Raw genomic sequence first — 20,478 nt, 5'->3', positions numbered from 1 at the left:
ACGGCAATAATTTTTGACGCCTTCGTCTGGGAAATAAATATCTAATGCTCCTCGGGTGCTATCGCGGAACAGTAACCGTGATACTAATAATACGCACTACTGTCTCGTGTGGAACAGATAAAGAAAAAATTAAAAAAGAGACCAGAAGAGCCCAACAATGCTGCTTTCCAACAAACGTACAACAACAAAAGGAATCCGCTGTGTAGCACACACACACACACACACGCGACTCGTTCACAGCGGCGCTTCCACATTGGCGTGGAAACCCCCACAACGACAGTAACAGCTGCGGAAACAAAAAATCAAAGTACAAAAGCTGTGAACACATCTAAATGCTCTCCAAAGAAGAAAAAGAAGAAGTGATGAGACAAGTTCTAAGCCCCTTCCTTTACCCCCTCCCTCTAAACACGTCGATCCAAACGTCGGAAACGTTACAGGACTACTCGGTGAGGTTGTAATCTTCATCCTCGTCGTCTGGCTGTGGGTCTGCGGCGGACTCGTAGTCCAGCTGCGCCTGCAGCTCCACCAGCCGCGCCAGCTCCTCCTCCGTGGGCTCGGGGTGGGTGGACATGTTGCGGCCCTCGCGGTCCGTTGACTTCTGCCGCGAGCGAGGCGGAGCCGCCGACGTCGTCGCACCGTTCCCCGCACCCCGCCCGCTGCTGCTCGTCGAGCGAGAGCGGCGCTTCGCGATGACGGAGGAGGACAGCGGCTGCTGATCGCCGTTGCTGTTCCCGTTATTGGGGTGAATGAGCGACGGGTCCAACGAGGGTGACTTTTGCCGACCGACGGAGGTGCGGGTGAGGCGGATCATCGAGCCGTTCGCGTGGTTCTTCTGCGCTTCGTCCCCAGCCGGCGGCGTCACGACCGAACCGTTTTGGTGGTACGTGTTGGGGAGGCTATTTGCGGCCGGCGTCGACTCTGGCTTGTCCACCTTTAACGGTAAGCCTTTTTGCGAGGGGAGCGTGACGCTGGCCGGGGTGGAGGCCGTCGTCGCCGGATCAGCAGGGGCTGCCGTTTGGCTCACGTGCTCCTCCGGTACAAGCTCGTGCAGGGTCAGCGTGCTCAGCGAAGCGTTGGAGGGGCGAGTGGAGGGGCGACGGTAGACTTCTGCCACACGCGGCTTCACCGCGGCTGATTCCGCGGGCGACTTTGCTGCTGCCGGTGTCGGTGTCGGTGATGACTCGTTGTTCGTGCTCTTCTTTGAGGTCGCCGCCGCGGCAGCAGGCGTGGAGGCGGCGGTGGTGGTGCGCGAGTTCACCACCGGCGAGGAGATGCGCGGCGTAAAGACACGCACCGCCGGCACCGAGGTCTGCTCTCCCGCTGCTGCCGCTGCCGCTGTGGTGGTGGATGCCTTCGGTGTGGTGCCGTTGCTGACGCGACCGCCGTCGTGACGCATGGCGTCCGCCTCTGCAGCCGCCAGGGAGGCCAAGGAGAGCGGCGGGGCAAGGGAAGGCTCCGATGTGGTAGTAGTAGGAGTAGTGCTGTTGTTGTGGTTGTGGGCGTGCTCCGACGGTGTCATGCTGTTGCGTGAGGTGGACATGTTCGAAGGCAGACCCACCGCCTGCACGCGCGACTTCGCCGCCGACGGCTCTCCGCGGCTGGCGACGGAGGAGAAGGCGTGCGGGGAAGTGGTCGACACTCCACCCGTCGCGGTGGCCGTGGCCGTCGTCGTCGTCACCGGCGAGCTTTGGTGCGAATCGCGAATGATCGTGAGGGAGGGAACTGAGTTGACAGGGATGGTGAGCGGCGCACCGTTCGGCGGAGCCAACACCGCCGGCGGAGGTGTCATTACGGGTGAGGTGAGACTGCGCTGTGGGGCTGTCGTGCTCGGACTGGTAACGCCGTTGTACACCCGCGACGATGTCAGCACCGGCCCGAGCGACGGCGGACGGGTCCGCAACGGCAGCGTGTTGGCGCCGCGCATCCCGTATGGGCCGGTGCTGACGGCAGACGTCGACGACGCCGCTGGCATCGGCGCCGTCACGGTGCTGTTGTAGTAGAGGCGGTTGTTCGCGGACTCGGCGAGGGCCAGGTTCTGGATCGTATCGTACATGAGTTGCACCTCCTCGATCTCGGAGGGGTAGATGCGCTTGAACTGGCGCAGTTTGCTGTCCTCGTGCTGGCGGCGCGTGTAGACGTAGGGAGGGATCTCCGCCGGGTTGTTGTGCGTGCCCGATACGGACGAGTTCACTGTCACTGGCGACTCCACATCGTCGGCGGCGCCGTGGCGGACGCCGGCCGGGTTGAGCTGACTGCCGTAGAGGGGGTGGTTCGAGGCCCAGGGCGGCATGTTGCGCTTTGTGAACTCTTCCCGCTCCCGCTGGCGGTCCTTCTCGTAGTCGGTGGCCTTGCAGTCGATGATGCTCCACACCTCGGTCAGCAGCTTGCTCTTGATGTCCATGTCCAGTGGCGTTTCGGTCGCGAAGGACGGGGTGTGATTCACCTCCATCAGCCACGGCTTCATCTTGTGGTCGATCAGGATATCGAACCCGAGCACCTCGAAGCAGCAGTAGCCGTCGTTGTAACCCGTGGGGAAGCAGGAGTCGTAGACGCGCGCGATGCTCGGCTGGGCGGCGAGGATTGTCTTGACGATAGTCATGCTCACCTGGTGCCACACCTCGTCCGCAGAGTGGCCGGACTCCTCCAGCCAGCGGTTCAGAAACGCGAAGTTGCGCTTGTTGCCCACATCCATGTGCTCCACGTCGGTGTTGAAGACGTAGTCGGTGCTCTTCTTGTTGACGGCATAGTTCGTCAGGTGCTTGCACGCGTTCTTCACGTTCTCCTCCGTCGGCGTCTCGTACTGCTCCGTGCAGATGCGCACGAGGCCGTCGTTGAAGAGGAAGATGGAGGGATGGCGAATGGAGGTGAGCAGAACGTACACACGCAAGTCAAACTTCTTGCCCTCCAACAGCAGCGGGCGGTGCACGTATTCTTGGACAATGTAGTTGTCCAGCGTGTGCTCCTCCAAGGCGGTGAGGGGATCCCTCGCCACGACAATGCCGCGGCCCTGGCAGCCGGAGTTGGGTTTCATGATGAAGTATTTGAGGAGGCGACGCTGGCGGACGGCCGCCATGTACTGCGTGAACTGCAGCCTCTCACTCCGCATCGACCACGTGCGGGGATAGAAGGCGAAGTGCAAGGGCAGCTTGTGACGTAGCCTACCCAGGGTGGTGCCCAGGTGCCCTTTGCGACACAGCAGGTACATGGAGGGGAAGTGGTTCGTGCGCTGCCAGTTGCTGAGCCGCACCAGACGCATCAGCGAAAGGACGGTGTCGCTCCAGCACAGGTTGAACTTGTAGTCGTTCAGTTCCTCCTCGGTCGTTTCCATTACCCAGCCAAGCTCGTCTGCCAGCCGGCGGATCACCGGGTATTTGGTGAGAAACACGTTCAGCACTGTGCGTGGCTGGCGCGAGCGTCGGGCCAGAGAACTGCCCTGATGCGACGAGTTAAGCGAGACCTTGTACGCCTCGGAGGGCCGCGTCAACTCGCTCATGCGCAGCGAGGAAGGATTGGTGGTGGGGCGAGACAGGATGACCCTCTTGCTCGGGTGCGATGTGACAGTCCCGGCGATCACCCTCATCTGCGACTCCCGTGTGGGGTGGGTGTAGTGAGGGGCGAGCTTTGCAGCATCACTAGTCGTCGTCGCGGTTGCGGCGTCTGTCTTCTCGAGAGTCGTCTTTTCCTCCGATGTCTGCGTCGGCTCTGCGGCGCGGTCTTCATCCTTCTCGTGCCCCTCCACCGCGGCCTCCGAGTCCGTCGTCTCATCCGTTTCCGCTTCGGCAACCGGAGAGGAAGGACGACTGCTGTCGAGCGGTGCCACCACCGCCGCCGCGGCAGTGCCGTTGCTCATCTTGGTCGACTCCAGCGACGTCGCCGCAGCCGCGCTTGCCTCACCGTTCTCACTACCACCACCACCACCATTACGATGCGCTCCACCAGCGGCGTGCAGGTCGTTCAGCAGGCGACGACGATGGTGGGTGTCTGCAGCTGAGTTGTCCGGCGGCGCCGGCGCCCGCTGCGGTGTGTGTGTCGGGTGTCGGTATGGGATGGAGGAGATAAACCGTGGTGCGTGGTTCGCCAATGCCGCAGCGACAGGGAGGGCGGTCGCATCCGCTGGTCGCGCGGGCTTGGTGCGCTGCGCGGGCTCTGCAGACGTCGTGGTGGTGGTGGGGGCTGTCGTCGCCAACGGGTCCACAAAGCGGGGACGCCGCAGGAGGACTCTGGAACTGCCGTTGGTACTCGTACGCGCGGTAGTGGTCGTGGCCGCTGCTGCGGCTGCTGCTGTCTTGGAAGCCTCCCCTCTGGCCGGCACACGTCGGGTTGAGGTGGGCAAGACAGTGGATGCTGGAGCGCCGTTGGAAGGGGCGGCGGCCAGCGGCGGGCGACGATTCGAGCGCCGTGGCTGTCCCTGCGAACGCGATCGCGGTGCCGCCTCTCGTGTGCGGGCGACACGTGCCGTGTGCAGCGGCGCCTGCGACGGCCGGCCCTTTAACTTCGGCGCAGGGGTCATGGCGCTCGAGCCGCTGCGGGTGCTCGCCTTGCTCTCCCTCACCGCCTCATGCGTGCCACCACCGTTGAGGTGCGGCGTCTGGTGCACGGGGTGGGCGTGGCGAGGGGAGATGAGGTCGACCTGGTAGGGCTCGTAGACTTGAATGGCAGCGGCGGCGGCGGCGGTGGCGGTGGCCAGGGGGAGGGGCTTCGTGGGCGGGGCTTCCGCTGAGACCGCCTCGGGGGTTTCCTCTGGTGTCTCGGAAACTGCCGGCAGCTCGGCATCAGCGGGGTTACCAACCGGGACGTCCTCTTGGCCGGTGTGCTCTGCGGCCGCCTCAGGAACACGCTCTGCAGCAGACGTCATTTTCCTTAGTTTGGTGCTGTGTGCGTGATGGGCTTGCAACGACAGAACAGCTTCAATGGAAAGTAATAGTTGCTATTAGTATTCAGGCTAACTCGTGAGAAGCAGCGCTCTCGCTACACGAAACTCCCGTGCGGGAAAGCAGCAGCCCCCCTCCTTAACGACAGTTGAGAGCCTCCGAATACAGCAACAAAAGTACAAACAAGAAGAAAAAAATGCGAAGTACTCGGGTCTGCGCTTTTAGGTAGGGGAGTGAGGAACGAAAGCGGACTAAAAATCTGCAGGGCCGATCACTACAAAAAAAACCACACTAAATACGGAGGGGAGATAATAATAATAATAATAATAATAATAAATACGTCCAAAATAATCTGCAGGAGGCCACAAAGAGGCTATAAAAACGGTGATATATGTGTTTGTATCTATCTGACCTGTATCGTGTGTGATGGCGGTAAACAACTTCTCCACAACTGGCAATGCAACCAAACAACCAAACCACAAGAAAAAGTAAGGAGAATGGAGCGTGTAGCAAACGGACACGTCACTAGAAGACAAAAAGAGGAGTTTCACAAAAAAGAAAAGGGATACGAAAACGACGCGAATCGTACGGAGGTGAAAGACAGAAACTAGCAACAACCCTTTTTATTGTTGTCTGCGCGTGTGTGTGTGTCTCAACAGATGCAAGGCAGGTCCGTCAACATGAAAGAGAAAAGCGGAGGGGAAGGAGGGGAGAGAGAAACAACAAGAGCGGCAACAACAACAACGAGTGTGGGAAATGAGTTCTAAAGGAAAGAAAAACTCGTGTAGAAGACGCAGTATCTAATAATAATAACTGTAAAGAAGATTCGATTCGATATAATAAAGGCGACACACAAAAAAAGACAAAAGGAGCTTCAGTGAAAAAAAGGGGTAAGGAGTATTTCTTCCACTATATATCTCCGTCGGGCGATACCGTAAAGAAGAACGTGGGGGCCAGCGTGACACACCTTCCACCTCTGCTGCTGACGTTGGTCCGTCACTCTCTCTTTACAGAGAACGCAGACTCTTCTACAATTCAATTTACCTTCCCAACGCTCTAGAGAGAAGTTATCGTCGACAAATAAAAATAGAAGAGCGATAGAGAACGCTGCCAATTCGCTCTACTCCTTCTGTGGAATGAAACTGAGCTGGAAAGCGGACCTGCTTTTCTTATTTTGGATTCGACGTCCACTCTTGCGCAGCTGACACGCGAGGGGTTGGGAAGAGGAGCGTGCCCTTCTCAGAAGGCGAGAGAGACGAGGCCCAGGAGAACGAGAGGAAGACGAAGGGCGAGCTTTGAGAACAACAACATCAAAAAAGAGAAAATAAGCGGAGGAGATGTACGGGAGAAAGAAATCGGATTACAGTTTAAATATTTTTTTTTTATGAAGTCAACAGCTCTAACAGAGAAGACGGCGGGTGAAAAACAAAAAAACCAACAAGAAGGCTGTTGGGCATTTCACAACCAGCACGTACGCGGAGAGTTCATTACACCGGCATAAGAGTAGCAAAGAAGGAGACAGGAGAAGGAGGTGATGAAGCCGTGAAACGTGAAGCCACCACGATGTAATGGCGCCGCAAAAGGTCGCGCTGCGTGTACCGCACATGCGTGACATCCGAACTCGTAATTTTCGCGCTCCCTGCAGAAAGTCGAAATGAATTTTTGTTTGTTCTCTACAAGACGAGACGCGCTGAAGCCATCCATTGCGCGCGGAAACGTTAAACGGTGGCAGCTTCCACGACCGACCCCCCCCCCCCCCCCCCCAACGCGCACGTGCGTACCGCAATGTACGATGCTACACAGCTATTCGAAGTGCCGCGGGGAAGCACTGTTGGAAGAGGTTTCTTCGATATTCCTTTTCAGTCTTAGTTTCCTTTGGGTAAAGCGGTAGACACCGCACCCCCCACACATACACAAAAAGGGAGGTATATGCCACTCTTTACGAGTGAGGAGTAATCTACATAGGGGAGTGCTGCCGGAGCTGCTCGGTGCCTTTACAAAGACGCACAGACATATATATATATATATATAAGGAGGAAGAGACAAGGCAAAGGGAGAAAAGAAAAGATCCGTCGCAGAACTAATACGGCAGGATGACGCAGTGCGGCTTACTTGCGGAGAGCATCGCCAGCTGCAGCGCGTCAGGGATCAGGGAAACGGGTAGCACGAGAACATCCGGCTTCACGGCGCTCACGTGCTTCAGCACCTGCGGGAGCGCCACCTCGGCTTCCTCGAGGGTGACGCGAGGATGCTTCTTGGAGGCTTTCAACGCGCAGACGGAAATTCGAGAAGGGGTGCCGCTTGGCGAAGCATCGCTGCTGACCATATTCGCTTTCTCCCCAGCAGCCGGCGTGTCGGCTACCTTTCCTTGTTCGTCCTGTGGCTCTAACGCAGCGAGCACTGGAGCCGCCTTGGGAAGCAGTGTCTCAAGGTACCGCTTGTAAAGATCCACCAGCGACGCCTCCCCATGCTCTGGCAGCGCATCATTCGCTTCCGCGGCGGCCATCCCAACCCCGCCTTCTCCCCCAACCGGGACGCTGTCGCCTTCCTCGCTCTTTACGGAGCTGGGCGCGATTAGCAGAAAAGCGACGCTGTCCACGCTTGTGGGGGAGGCGGCGGCGGCGGAGGAAGTGCGCCAACAGTGCTGCTGAGTGTAGTGCACCGCGGCCTCGATGGCCAGTCTCACCGGGCTCGACGGGACTTCCGCGGTGGTGCGCACGTCGGTCGCCGACCCACCCGCAGGCAGCGAAGGCGTGATCGAGGCGGGAATGGGAACCACAACGGTGAACCGCAACGGCGCAATAACAGCAGTAGCAGCGGCAGTGGCCGAGGCAGTGGCATTGGCAGCCGGTGCGGGCCGCCACTTCACGCCGTCCTTTTTAATGTAATACAAAGGATAGCGGGTGCGCAGGTGTCGGAGGGTGTGCAGGGCGACGGTGCCCACCGCACACACCTTCCCTTCCTGTAGTTGACCCACACCTAGGAGAACAGCTTCCACCTGGTGATGCCCCGCTCGCGCAGAGGCGTGTCGCACCACCGCATTCACCTGGGCGGCTTCCTCCTGCTCGTCGCGGCCTGACGTCAGCGCCGCGGACTTATCCGGTGCAGCATCACTCGTTGCTTTCACCAAATAGCTGCTGTTGTCAGCCGTGTTCTCGTTTGTCATGGCTGCAGCGGCGGCGCAGACGGTCTCCACGCAGTAGTGTGCGCGTCCCTTCACATACTTATTCGTGTGGACTGCCTTCAGCGTTGCGGTCAGCACCTCTGCACAAGACAGAGAGGCGGAGGAGGAGGCCGTCACCGCCGCTGCTGCTTCATTCGTGGATGGATCCGGTGCAGTAGAGCCCGCATCTGCCGCCGCGTGGGTGCTGAAGGAGACACGGGAAGAACGGGTAGCGGGGTGCGACGACGCGCCTTCTCCTGCGAGAGCGGCGGAGGGCGATTTGAGAGGGCCGTCCCACACATGCAGGAGGACGAGAGCGGTGTCTGCGCTGGCGGCTTTGGCAGGGGCAGCGCAGGCCACCTCAATGCACCGCAGGGAGCCTTCAGAGCCGTCGCACAAGACAAGGGCCTTCATTCCGCAGGGAGTGCAGTAGCGAAGTGTTACTATTCTGCTACTGTCAGGGATGGCGCTGAGGGCGGGTTCGTGTGCGCAGAAAAATATGTATAAATCAATCAATAAAATAGATTGTGAGGTGACACGCGTGAAAGACGTGCTCTCTCGTGTTCTGCTGTTTTGCTCGTACGCTCCACTTGGAAGTGCACGCGCCACGAAGACGCGAGAGGGCGAAGAGGGCAGAGCCAAACAGACAAGCAGAAGGAAGGGTGTGACGGAGGGTCCATTCGTTGTTCGGTCCTTTGCGGCTTCTTCGGCAAGACGCATGCGGGGAGAGCTCTTCGGTTCTTTTGTCAGCCGAATGCTACACAACACACACTGCTGCATGCGAATGCGGTAGGAGGAGGAGATCTCTCTCTCTCTCTCTCGAGTGAGACCTGCTTGCTAACGCCTGAGCCGCGCCGGAGAGAGAAAGAAGAACATAAATTTAACTCTGAGGGAAGGTTAAGACCCACGCAATCGTTGGCCAGTAAGACATGAGTATGTGTAAGACATAAGAAGACGCAAAGAGGAGGTCAAAGCGAGGAAAAGGCGGCTACTACTTCTCCGTACTCGCTACAGTCGGAACGTCAATAACCCGCCACGTGAACCGTTCCACCGACATCCGCGAAGAGGAGGCTCCATCGGCTCATGCCACGCTGCACCCGGCGCACCACACACAGAAGATGTAAAAACAGAAAATAATAAGGGAGTGCGGCTTCCTTCCTTTTCAGAATCTGAGTCCCCTTTCCTGACCTACAAGTCCATTTCGCGGGACATTGGCTTGATGAAGACCCACCCATTCTTGTCCTTCGGCGTCGCGTCTTCAATCGCCGCCCGCTCCGCGTGGATCTGCCGCATAATTTCATAGAGAGCCTTGGTGTCCAGCGAACAGTACTCGAGCAGCTGAATGCGCAGGGTGTGCCACATACGGTCACGCTCCTCCTTCGACATTGTCGTCCGCACCTTCTCCGTCCACGCAGCGGAGGCCGCGGCGGCACCCGCAGGGGCGTCCGACGGCGCGTTGCCCGACAGGCCGCGTGAGGCGCGCTGTAGGTCCTGCACGGTGCCCCCGCCCTCGAGGTGGTACCACAGCCGGTACACACCCATCGCGTTTTCTCCCTTCTGTTCATCCTGCCCTTCTGCCGCTCCACCGCCGTCCCCCGTCGCGGCGAGGTCGTCGGACGGCGTCTTCTCCGCACCGAAGACGCCGTACTGAAAATCGGGGCAGAGCGCCGGCAGCACCTTCTTGAGCGAGTTCGACCCGTGTGTGTTGGGGTGCACGCAGCCCCTCTTGATGAGGTCCAGCGTGTCCAGAAAGCAGAACTCCTTGATCTCCTCCTTGTACTCCTCCTCTAGCTGTCCGAGCTTTTCGAGGCACGACTTCTCGAAGGAGGCGAAATGGGCAATGAAGGAGCCGTCGTAGGGCCGCAGCGGCTGCTCCAGCGGAGTCGCCTTCGTGATTTTGGGGTTCTTTGGTACCTTCGGCTTGCGCGAGCGACGCCCGTTGGCCGTCACCGCCGCCTCCGCCTCCGCCTCCGCCTCCGCTGCCGCCTTCTCCGCTTCAAGGCGCGCCAGCTCCCCGGAGACCTCCATCGCGGCGCGCTTCTTCTCCCGCTCCAGCCGCACGATGCGCAGCAGCTCCGCCACACAGCCCGGTCGGGGATCGGTGTTCGGCGAGCAGCCTTTGCCAAAGTGCAGGTAGTTGTAGTGCGTTGGCTCCTCCGTGAGGACGTCGCGCTGGAAGACGTCAAGGGAGAACTGGAAGGGAATAGACTGGTAGGCGATCTCCTTCTGGAAGGGAGGGAGGGCGAACTGTACCGCCTCGAAGTCGATCACGAAGAGCGGATAGCGAATCTTGGCGAAGAAGGCGTCGATCTCTTTCGGGTTCAGCGCTACCAGACCCTGCGTGAGGGCCTCGGCGTAGCGCAGCTGAGCCTGCGTCATGCGCATGCGTGGCTCGTCTCGTCCGTAGGCGGCGAGTATATCGCCCACCGTGCGTTTGCCCTCCGCCCACCAGGCCGACTTACGCGCGAGGGAGGTGGAGGGGAGGGTGAAGAGGTGGTTGTCCTTGGCGGTGATGGGGTCGTCCACCTTGCGTGGGAGGCACATGCCCTCCACAAAGAAGGAGCAGGCATCCCCCCCACGCAGGCACTGGGGACCGATGTAACAGCCGTAGCAGGGGGCCCCAGCAGAAGTCCCGCCCCCGGCCACGCCCTCCTCACCCGCTGCGCCCTCGCCGTCGTCGCCGTCTGCGCCTGCGGGGCCGAACTTCTGCTTTGCTTTGCCGCCTCTCACTTTGCGCGCGGCGGACTTCACCGTCTTCTTGCTCTTGGCGCCGTCAGCATCGTCTGCGGGTTCTGACGGGCCGACAGCCGCTGCAGCAGAAGTGGAAGAACCGTGGACAAACCCCTCATCACCGAGAAGGCTGGAGAAAGCCGTTAGCGGGTGCACCGGTATCTTGTCAGCCGCGGTCTCCGTAAGACGGCGCTGCTGATCCATTAGGGGAAGGGTGTGCTGTCGCAACAGCTCCTCCATAAACTGCTGCTGGGCCTCAAAGAGGCGGTGCAGCGTCTCGTCCTTGTGTTTTTGACTGCGCACGGTGCGGCCCTGCGTCATCTTCGAGAACTCCTGCGCGTTCGCGTCCAGCACATCCACCAAGTTGCGCAGCCCCGCATTCGCGCCGACGGAGCTGTGGCAGTTCCGCAGGTCGAAGGCACCGCCGCCGCCGCCGGTGAAGCCGTGCGAGAACGGGTGACCCCGTCCGCTCTCCCTGCCGTAGTGCCTGCTGTCTTCCTCCAGGAGCTCCTCTAGCGAGATGCGCTGGATAAACTTCATGAGCTGCGGCGGGGCGCAGTCAACGAGGGTGACCGGGCCGGGGAAAAACTGTCGGATGTGCAGCAGGCCGCTGCGCTTCAGATCGATAGGGGCGGCCGGCCGCGCGGAGGACTCTAGCGAGCGCCCTCGCAGACTCTCCCGCGTGATATCATCCAGATTCACTTGCAGAAACTTCTTCCGCAGCTCGATCGGGAGGTGCGGCTGCGTGAGCCAGATGCGAAAGCACAGAACGGTGAAGTGGAACTTTTGGATTGTGTGGGTGATGCGGGCCGAGGTGCTGACGGGGTCGATGACGGCCTGGGAGTCGATGAACACCCACTGATCTTCTTTCGGACGGTAGCGAATGATGGCAGGACGCGCCCGCAGCTCTGCGATTGGCGCGCTCGCACTCGAGCCTGTCGCCTCGCTCTTTGCCCCACCGGACACAGGCGCAGCAAAGTCTACTGCAAACGCCGGCCGGTGGATCGTGAGCGTTGGGGCCTGCTCGCGGAGGGAGGCGTAGGGGCCCTGAAAGTACGACACAATGAGCTCCTCCGTGTGCTGCACGGCCTGGTCAAAGTCGCTCTCCTTCACCACGTGGGCACGACTGCCGAACTGCAGGCGGTCCCACCGCCGCGCAAGCTCGTTGAAGCCCACGCTGTCATCGAAGTGCATCATGTCGCCCAGCGAGGCCTTCGGAATGAGATCGGACCGGTTTTGGAAAAGGTAAAACTTCTTCGGGCAGGTGAGGGAGGCTGCGAAGCTGCGGTGGGTCAGGACAGGGGCCCGATGCGCTCGCGCCGGCCGCGGTGCCGTCGCGCTTGGCTTCTCTGCCGGGTCGGCCGCTGTCGAGGAGGTCAGTGAGACCTTCTTGCCCTGGATGGTTTCGTCTAAGTCCGCCAAGGGCTGAGTGGCGGCGAGAAACTGATCAATGAGGGCGGTGAACGCGTCCGGCTTGGTGTCCGTGTCAAGTGTGGTCGACGGTGCTGCCGGTGGTTGTGTGGAAGCAGCCTTCCTTGGTGGGGCCACGAGCTTCGCTTTTTCTGAGACTGCTGCCGCCGTCGTCGCTGAGGCTCGGGCTAGTTGCTTTCGTTGCTTCAGCAGACTTTTTTGCTCCGCCGTGATGCTCTCCATCTCCTCCCTTTGCCGCTGCGCTTCCTCGACTATTTTGCGGTGTTTTTCAATGAGGGCGAGTGTCCGCGCTTTGCTGCCCGCACCGCGCGCGGCGGACGGCCGGCGTGACGGGGCGGCCGTGGACGGCGTGGTGGCACCGACAGCAGCCGCCACCGCCTGTGCCGCTACTTTCTTTTTAAACATCGACTTTGGAAAAGAAAGGAACGTAAGGGCACCGACGCCGCTCACGTAAGCACGCGAAATGCACACAAGAGCAGGCGATCAAGCGTAGTAACGTATTTAATAGGTATATAAAGAAAGGATCCGACACCTGCGCTGGAAGAGCCGCCGTTAAATGAAAGAAGTTCGACGGACCAACGTAGCTGAAGCTGGGCCGCTCAGCAACGGGAGCAACAGTTCAATCAACGGCAATTAAGAGAGAAGAGTGCACCTAAAGGGGAGGAAGCAAAACCCAGCAATGTTCGACGACAGAAAGTTAATATGGCGCTTCACGTTAAATACGACGTTAAACATCTATGCCTCAAAAGAGAGAAAAACAAGGTATTACTTCTATGGATAGTGATGTACGGAGCAACAGCAGCTAAGGAGAGAAAACAACAACAACAGAGAAGTCGACAACGGAAACACGCGAGTAACAACCACAGCAAAACTCGGCTGAGGCAAGCGATTGTCGTGGTCTTCCTTTTCTGCCCTTATCCGTTTATCTTTGTTGTTGCCGTATGCTCGCTCCTCTATGGTGCTAAGGTACGATATCAACGGCAGATGAAACGTGCTACCGTGATCAGTGAAGCACAGAGCAAGCAGGAAAAGGAAAAAAGACTCCCTCGCCTGATTTTGTTCTCTTGCCGGTGCCACAACTGCCGTTACACACTAGGCTCCGAATGACTTCTGTATACCTTTTTGTAGAGCGTGCGTGTGTGTGTGTATGTGTCGTTCACTAACTGGTGAGCAGTGAGCCGGCGGAAACGTATAGGTGTGTGTGTGTGTGTCAAGGAAGAAAACAATAATAGATGGAGAAGGAAAGGAGGAGCAGTGAGACCCGTGAAGGGGGAGGGGGAGGGGAAATTGCGCTGGAAGTGCGCGCATCGGCAGAGAGTGGGCGACGGGGTGTTACCTCTCTCTTTTCCTTCTATTAACGCACCGCCGTTCGACCCCCCCCCCCCGCCCCACCACACACACGCGAAGGACGGGGCACCAGGGGGCAACAGGGGGGCCGAAACGACTGCGATTTCGTTCGTTTGTGAGATACGCCGCTGCAATAGAGAAAGAGTATGAGTAAGGAAGAAAAGAAAGGGAAAGCAATCCTCGTAACGCAAGCGTCCAACAACAGCAGCAACAAAAAAACCCACTGAAAAGAGGGAAGGGGCGGTGGGGGTGAGAGCACGGGCTTCTTCTTGGCTAAGGCACATACAACGGAATAAGGTCCATAACACACGCAGCAGCATGAGGAAATCAACGGTAGAGTTGCACAGGCCAAACGCGCACACACCCGCGCCCGCAGGAAGGCAACAACAACAAAACAAGGACTTCAAACACCAGCACGCGTGATAGGCCAAGACGAGTTTGGCGGCTACATCGCACTCACAACGATGATCAGCATGACGAAAAGAATCACTATCAGCGTAAACACAAAGGGGTCACGACGCAGGCGCAGCGGAGCACCGGAGTTGCCGCCACCAGAGAAGAAACAGAACATGCACCGACAGCTGCCGGGCAGGTGCAGGCGACGTCGCTGCGTCTCCAGCGCCCGTAGCGACCCGTGCCACGTGGAGGGCAGGAGCGATGCGGCGGTGCTGATGATCGGAGAGGCGCCGAGCATTTCGTGCTCCGACTCTTCCACCAGCCCACCTCCGTCCTTACCCTCGCGGAAGACAACACCGTTGTCGCTGTTCCGCTCCCGCCGACCGCCCTTTTGCTGCTGCAGCAAGATGCTCGCCTGACTCGCCAAGGAGCGGCGCATGTCGTTTAACTTCGCCTCGGCTGCGTCGAGCAGGTGCGCCTTGCGTTCGAGCTGCGCGGCGTGTGCCTCGAGGGACGCCTCCTTGGCGGCGAGCTGCTCGTGCCACGCTTGCGGCGTGCGGACCGCTGCGGCGGGCACGGCGTGCGGTGAAGCTCCATCCCTGTTGTTGTGGTTCGTCTCTACCGCAGGGGAGGCGGCGGTGGACAGAGCGGCCTCGCCGCCATCACGGCCACCACTACTACGGCCGCCCTCCTGAATCGCTGAGGGGGTGCCCCCCCTGTCCCCCGTGGCGGTTTTGGCCCCGTTCGGTGGAGAGGACAGGGCGGTGTAGTACTGCATCTTCCACGCCTCCGCCTCATCACGCGCCGTCTGCACCGCCCTCTGCAGCTCCATCACCACACGCTTGTCGTCCTCCGACAGCATGAGGGAGTGAAAGGCCTCCTCGCGCATGATGGACTCCTCCTCGAGCGTCGCCACCTGCTGCTGGGCGGTGCGCAGCTGCTCCTGCAGCCGCTTAGTTACCACCTGCGCCTCCTCAACGACCTGCACCCGCTCCGCCAGCTTCGCATTGAGCGCTGCCACCTTGGCCGCGTAGCGCTGCTCCAGTGCCTGCTTCTCTGTCTGTGCGTGTGAGACACGCTGCTGGTATCCGCTGCTCTCGACCTGCACCTGCTTTAAGAGTGTGTGGGCCACCTTCAGCTCCTCTTCACGCAGCTGCAGCTCCCGCAGCAGCTGGGACTTCTCCGCCTCGTGCTCCTGCTTTGCACGGTCCAGTACGAACTGCGTGTGTTGCTCCTTGCTCTGCAGTTCCGCTTTCATGCTTTCAAGTTGCTGCGTGAAGGCCGCGTTGACGGCGGTTTGCTGACGGGCTGGGCCCTGTATGTGGAGCCCCGCCGCCTCATCGAGGCCGTCGGAGGCCTGCGACGGAGCCGAGCTGCCCTCTCCCCCTTTCGGCTGCAAGAGGGAGGCGAGTTCCTCGTATTGGGCCCCGAGTCGGTTCAGCCGCATCTTCAGCACTTCGCACTCGTGCTCCGCCTGCACCTTCTCCGTCTCCTTCGCCTCTGCGCGGGTCTGCAGCGCAGTCATCTCCTTTGACCACTGCTCGTCCTTCCGTTTGTAGTTTGTCTCCACCTCGAGCTGGATTAACTCGCGCAGCTGCACGCGTGCCCTCTGCAGTTCGGCTTCATGGGCAGCGGCCATGGCTTTCTTCTCCTCGCGCAGGAGAGCCGCCTGCGTCGTCAGCGCCGCCAGCTCCTCCCGCTGCATCGCCGTGCGTTCGTGGAATTCGTCCGTGAGCTGCACCCGCAAATCGCCGAGGGCGGCGTCCATCTCCTCGCGCACGGCCCGCAGCTCCTCGCGCAGCTTCTTGTTCTTGCGAGAGGCGTCGTTTAACTGGGTGGCGACGGCCTCCTTCCACATGGCGGTCTTCGTCTCCAGTGCGTGCAGGCGCGCCTCTGCGGCCATGGCGGGAGACGCAGAAGCAGAGGCGTCAGTCGAAGGGGAGGTAGACGGCACCACAGCGGGGGGTGCTCCAACGGGATCGACGGTGGTGGAGACGTCCGCAGCTGCGGCTGCCGGGGCAGTTCCCTGTGCCTCGTCGCTTTCCATGGCCTTGCGTCGCACGCGTCGCTGAATGTATGTGTGTGTGTGTATGTGGCTTACGGAGCCAAAAGAAAAAAAAGAAGAAGAAAGTGTTTTGGCGAGGCCGTGATGTGTGTGCCCCGCGATGACGCTCTATGCGGTGGTTTCGCCTGTCTCGGTACAACAAGCAGAGACCAATTCTTTTGGGTTTGTTCCCGAGACCGCAATAGCAGGCGTTTCCTGCAGTACGGGTAAGAGAGGAGAGAGGGAGGGGGAGGGGAGATTAAAGGCGGGGAAGGAGAAGGCGGGAGAACACGCAAAAAGCACCCGTGGCTTTTCTTTCCTCTTTCCTTCTTTCTGAAGTGCCCAATCGAAAAGAAACGCTGGGCGCCTTCGACAGGCACGCGCCCCGCTACCGCTGCTTCCCCACTGATTCAAAGGAGAGAGGAAACCGATCAAAAAAGAAGCGCGTTTCACGGGCTTTTCGAAGTGATGAACCTTCCTCGCCCCCTCTCCCCCGATAACGTGACCTGCAGAAACCGCTGCAGAAACACCACGAAACACACACACACACACACACACACAAGTGCCGTACAACGTGTTGAGGTGCAACAGCGGTCGATGCCGCTCGCGCACGCCCTGCCGTCGAGTACATACATGCGTTTCCTTTCATGTGACACAACGAGAAGAAGAGACGAGAGTAGAAGACGGCCCCTGCACGTCAACATCGCTGGTGGCTGTTCCCCACTACGTCGTGTAAAAGCAACAACAAAAAAGGTAAAATTGGAGTGAGTGGGAGAACAGCGAAGTCGCCGCGGAGCACGCACCGTCAGCGTCCACCCGCCGCAATGCGTGGATGTTTTGCTCCTTCAGGCACAAACATCAATATTCTTATTCGACGACGACGCACCGCCGCGTCTACGGTGATAAGAACCACAGTAAGAAATATCAGAGCGAGAAATGCACACATACCTATATATAAGCAAGAACGGCAGAGGAGCAAACACCCACAAAAGCGTCCTCTAGGAACACAAACTGTGCGATGGCACCACGCATCATTCGTTTCTAGCCAAGACAGCAACGCTTCCTATCCTTCAAATACGCGCTGCCAGGGTAGGAGCTCAACGATGAAATTACCCGAAGCAGTGCACGATCGCCGACGACTTCTGCTGTCTACCACACCGGAAAGAGCGCTGAACGTGGACAGGATAAAAAACCCTTTTTCTTTGTTCTTTTTTAAAACCCTTTTCTCCCTTCTCTTTCTTCGTCGCTCACGCCCGCGTCTCGGCGCGGACGCCGTGCAGAAGCTTCTCCAGCTCTACCTGCACAACGGTCGATTCATCGTACTTGCTCACTTTCACGGCGGGGTCACGCGGGGGAGCCCGGGCAATGTTCGAGCCGACCTCCCGACGGGGCACGACAACTTTCCCGCTCTGGGACATGCGTTCTCGCTCCTCAGCAGCACTGCCGCGGTGACTGCTGCTGCTGCTGCCGTCATCGTCGTCGTCGCTGCTGGAGAATGCGCTCCCCACAAGACCCGCGCCAGTCGTCACGGCGCCCCACAGCGCGCTCAGACGACCCGTCACCTGCAGCTCCGGCACCGGGGGCAGCTCCTCCAACGGCGGGTAGGCGCGGGACTCGTTGTTCTGCTCCACGAGCTCGTTCACCTTCGCCTCGATCGCCTCCAGGCGCGCGTTGACGTGGGCCTCCTTCGCCGCCGTCGTGCGAGACTGCTGCAGCAGCTCCACAATTAGCAACGTGCAGAGGACCGTGTAGGCGACCAACTCAATCAGCAAATCCGCACCCGCCGCAACGAGGCGATCCTCCGGAAACGGGGCCAAGAAGGTCTGACGGAAGACGTCCCACGAGCTCCGCGCCGGGTAGCGGATGAACACCCGCGCCGCCTCCCCCACCGTCCGCGTTGGATCGAGAAAGACGGTGCTGTCGTAGGTGTCGGCGGGGCTGTCCTTGAGTTGCGGGCCGTAGACAACGCTGCGCAGCAGGGAGCGAGAACGCGGGGTGACGGTGGCGGCGGTGGCGGGGGCGGGGGTGGACAGCACCGCATTCGCAGGAGAAGACGACGAAGGCGATGGTGACGGTGAGGATGCGGCAGAGGTCCTCTCTGCTGAAGTGGAGGGTCGTTGTGGTGAAGGGTGTTCTCCCGGTGAGGAAGAAGGGGCAGTCGCTGACGTGGTCGGCGCCACTTTCGGCGTTGCCACTGCTGCTGCTGCTGCAGTGCTTCCGCCAGCGCTGTGCTTCCCCACCGCGTTCATCACCGCCTCCGCGGCCCTCTTCGCCATCTCCGCGGCCTTCTCCATCTCCGCCTCGGCCGCCTGCGCCAGCCTCGTCACCTGCGCCTCTTCCGACTTTTTCTTCGCCTCCCGCTGCTTTTGTTCCTCGGCGCGGGTCCACTCCGCGATGACGCCGGAGAGACCGAGGGAGACGCGGCCGAGGCCGATGCACATGCGGTACGTCAAGGCACGTTTGGTGTTGGCCCGCTGCACGATTTGCTTGGCGAGCGGCCGCGTCACCTGACGGATCGCCAGAAACACGAATTTGAAGGCGGGCAGCGCCACCATCTCGTCCCCCGCGACAACGGAGCCGTCGTTGTCTCCTTCAGAGGCCAGTTTGACGGAGAGAAAGGAAGAAGAGGAAGAAGGACTTCTCCTTGTTTGCCTTTTTAGGTTTTTTTATTCCTCTTCTACGGAAGCGCGAGTGCGCGTGGCATTCAAGGATGAGAAAGAAACGACGACGACGACGCACACACACACGCGTGCTTTGCGTTCCGCAGATGAAAGAAAATATCTAAACAAAAGGGAGGCCACCGCTCACGGTACGCTCACATCAGGTGCGTTGAAGTTGTAGGCCCCAAAGTAAGGGAAAGCGTTCGGCTCTTCCTCAGCGACGACGGCGACAACAGCATATTAAAAAAAGAAAGGAGAGACGTTTGGTTACGGTGCAGAGATCAAACACAGCGAGAAGGGAAGGAGGAAAGAGCGAGTTGAATACAATCAAAGCATGAGTTTGTGCTTGGTGTCCATTGGTATAAATATGTGTGTATTTACCCGTGAAAGGAGAGAGAGAGAAAAAGAGATAAGGCGAGACACTGCGTCGGCGTAACGCAGATTGTTCCCCAAGATCTCCGGTCATCTCTCGCATGGAGGATGGTGCAAAGAAGGCGCGGGTACAGCATGAAAGCGTAGACGCGCACCATCCATTTTCTTCCCCCTTTTTTAAAGGCTCTGATTTGGGCTGGGGGGAAGAAAAAGAAATAGGAGGTGGGCCACGCACAAAGCGGGACAATAATGATCGGCTGACTGGCGTTGAAAAGGAAAAAACTCGCCCAGCAACCATCCACGCAGTTCAGCAGCCCACCTGCTCTCCCCCTCCCAGTCAAATCCACGCAACGGGTAATTCACTTCGTCCTTCTTTTTCCTTTTTGGATGTGTTTTTCTTTCCTTTCTTCGCCCTTTCATTCCATCAGTTTCAGAAACAAGAATCTTCCCTCCACAGCCTGATCAGTAGTAAAAGAAGTAAAAACAACAACAAAGTAGTAGTAGTAGTAATAAGATGCACGCACTATCAACAATAAGAAGAAAGAAAGAAGAGGATCGAGCGTAATGTGGTTCCTCGTGGCAAATCACCGATCTACACGAAACGAAGACAGAAAAAAAAAGGCCACGTATACGTAGATGTAGGTTTGTTCCCCCCGTTAGTTGGGGAGAGAGAGGGGAAGGGAGGTAAGCGCGTGCCGAGCAAGCGGCAAAGTTCGGTGAGTCTGTCGTCTTCTGATCTATGGAAATGTTTGGTGCACACACACACACACATGCCACTTGACAGCTACTATCACACAACCAATGCTGGCGAGCTCGACCATGATCTTTCTCCCTCTCTCTCACTTCAATTCTGTCTCTCTTGTGAGGCTGTCATCTCCTATACGCTGCACGTCGAAAGTGCAAACGACGACGACAACAAAACGACGGAGCTGAATGGAGGGGAAAATATATATTGCGCAGTAGTTCTTCTTATTTTGCCTTCTCTTACGACAATTCCATTTTCTCTTTTTGACAAAGGAAAAGAAAAAATTATCTAAAAGGTTTTTGCTCCGCAGGTGGCCTACCTCCAAAAAAAAAAAGAAGTTATGACGAGAATGCTGAGGTGGCTTTGATCTCGCCCTCGCCCCTTCTCTTGACTCTCGCCAGTCTCGCCGGGGAAACAACACCATAACTATGTTCTTTCGCATTCCGGCTCTTGCTTTTCGTATCGAAATGGAAATAACCTGCATAACACAGGCAATGACCCTCGGAAGCACAAGAAGTGAAGAGGAGGCAAGGGACGCGCCTACTGACGGCCGTTTCAAGCAATTGTATGTATATATATATATACATATACATGTGTAAATCTATCAGAGAAAAAAGAAGAAGAAACGGTAGCCGATGTGCCTCACCTCCGCAGGTCAACGTGGAGAGGGAAGCAGGTTTCATATATATATATATATATATATATATATATACATGTGT

At 58.6% G+C, this 20,478-nt stretch overlaps 6 protein-coding genes across 11 annotated transcripts; all 6 read right to left on the bottom strand.

Moving 5' to 3' along the window:
* Nucleotides 1-439: 439 nt before the first annotated feature.
* ABB37_07324 (tubulin-tyrsoine ligase-like protein) lies at nucleotides 440-6,319 on the bottom strand (the record flags this gene model as incomplete). Its single annotated transcript, XM_015805912.1, has 1 exon — nucleotides 440-6,319. Exon 1 carries the CDS (start codon nucleotides 4,853-4,855, stop codon nucleotides 440-442), a length of 4,416 nt encoding a protein of 1,471 aa, XP_015655389.1. The 5' UTR covers nucleotides 4,856-6,319.
* Nucleotides 6,320-6,951: 632 nt separating this feature from the next.
* On the bottom strand, nucleotides 6,952-8,625 carry ABB37_07323 (hypothetical protein; the record flags this gene model as incomplete). 3 transcript variants are annotated; one of them, XM_015805909.1, is made up of 1 exon in its annotated part: nucleotides 6,952-8,625. In XM_015805909.1, the coding sequence occupies exon 1, from the start codon at nucleotides 8,446-8,448 to the stop codon at nucleotides 6,952-6,954; it is 1,497 nt and encodes a 498-aa protein (XP_015655386.1). In that variant the 5' UTR covers nucleotides 8,449-8,625. The 3 variants fall into 3 exon arrangements, with proteins under 3 accessions (XP_015655386.1, XP_015655387.1, XP_015655388.1); XM_015805910.1 differs by having other exon boundaries at nucleotides 6,952-8,604; XM_015805911.1 differs by having other exon boundaries at nucleotides 6,952-8,601.
* Nucleotides 8,626-9,222: 597 nt separating this feature from the next.
* On the bottom strand, nucleotides 9,223-13,360 carry ABB37_07322 (putative mitochondrial hypothetical protein; the record flags this gene model as incomplete). The annotated part of the gene is made up of 1 exon (XM_015805908.1): nucleotides 9,223-13,360. The coding sequence occupies exon 1, from the start codon at nucleotides 12,598-12,600 to the stop codon at nucleotides 9,223-9,225; it is 3,378 nt and encodes a 1,125-aa protein (XP_015655385.1). The 5' UTR covers nucleotides 12,601-13,360.
* A 627-nt stretch (nucleotides 13,361-13,987) lies between these two features.
* ABB37_07321 (hypothetical protein) lies at nucleotides 13,988-16,200 on the bottom strand (the record flags this gene model as incomplete). 2 transcript variants are annotated; one of them, XM_015805906.1, is made up of 1 exon in its annotated part: nucleotides 13,988-16,200. In XM_015805906.1, the coding sequence occupies exon 1, from the start codon at nucleotides 15,983-15,985 to the stop codon at nucleotides 13,988-13,990; it is 1,998 nt and encodes a 665-aa protein (XP_015655383.1). In that variant the 5' UTR covers nucleotides 15,986-16,200. The 2 variants fall into 2 exon arrangements, with proteins under 2 accessions (XP_015655383.1, XP_015655384.1); XM_015805907.1 differs by having other exon boundaries at nucleotides 13,988-16,160.
* Nucleotides 16,201-17,229: 1,029 nt separating this feature from the next.
* ABB37_07320 (hypothetical protein) lies at nucleotides 17,230-18,989 on the bottom strand (the record flags this gene model as incomplete). 3 transcript variants are annotated; one of them, XM_015805903.1, is made up of 1 exon in its annotated part: nucleotides 17,230-18,989. In XM_015805903.1, exon 1 carries the CDS (start codon nucleotides 18,535-18,537, stop codon nucleotides 17,230-17,232), a length of 1,308 nt encoding a protein of 435 aa, XP_015655380.1. In that variant the 5' UTR covers nucleotides 18,538-18,989. The 3 variants fall into 3 exon arrangements, with proteins under 3 accessions (XP_015655380.1, XP_015655381.1, XP_015655382.1); XM_015805904.1 differs by having other exon boundaries at nucleotides 17,230-18,857; XM_015805905.1 differs by having other exon boundaries at nucleotides 17,230-18,853.
* Nucleotides 18,990-19,853: 864 nt separating this feature from the next.
* On the bottom strand, nucleotides 19,854-20,243 carry ABB37_07319 (hypothetical protein; the record flags this gene model as incomplete). Its single annotated transcript, XM_015805902.1, has 1 exon — nucleotides 19,854-20,243. One exon carries the CDS (start codon nucleotides 20,241-20,243, stop codon nucleotides 19,854-19,856), a length of 390 nt encoding a protein of 129 aa, XP_015655379.1.
* Between the last annotated feature and the right edge of the window lie 235 nt (nucleotides 20,244-20,478).

Source organism: Leptomonas pyrrhocoris (genome assembly GCF_001293395.1).
Source record: "Leptomonas pyrrhocoris isolate H10 chromosome Unknown, whole genome shotgun sequence".
Taxonomy (NCBI): Eukaryota; Euglenozoa; class Kinetoplastea; order Trypanosomatida; family Trypanosomatidae; genus Leptomonas; species Leptomonas pyrrhocoris.
The sequence above is the reverse complement of the archived record's forward strand: the minus strand, read 5'-3'. Positions and strand labels throughout refer to the sequence as shown.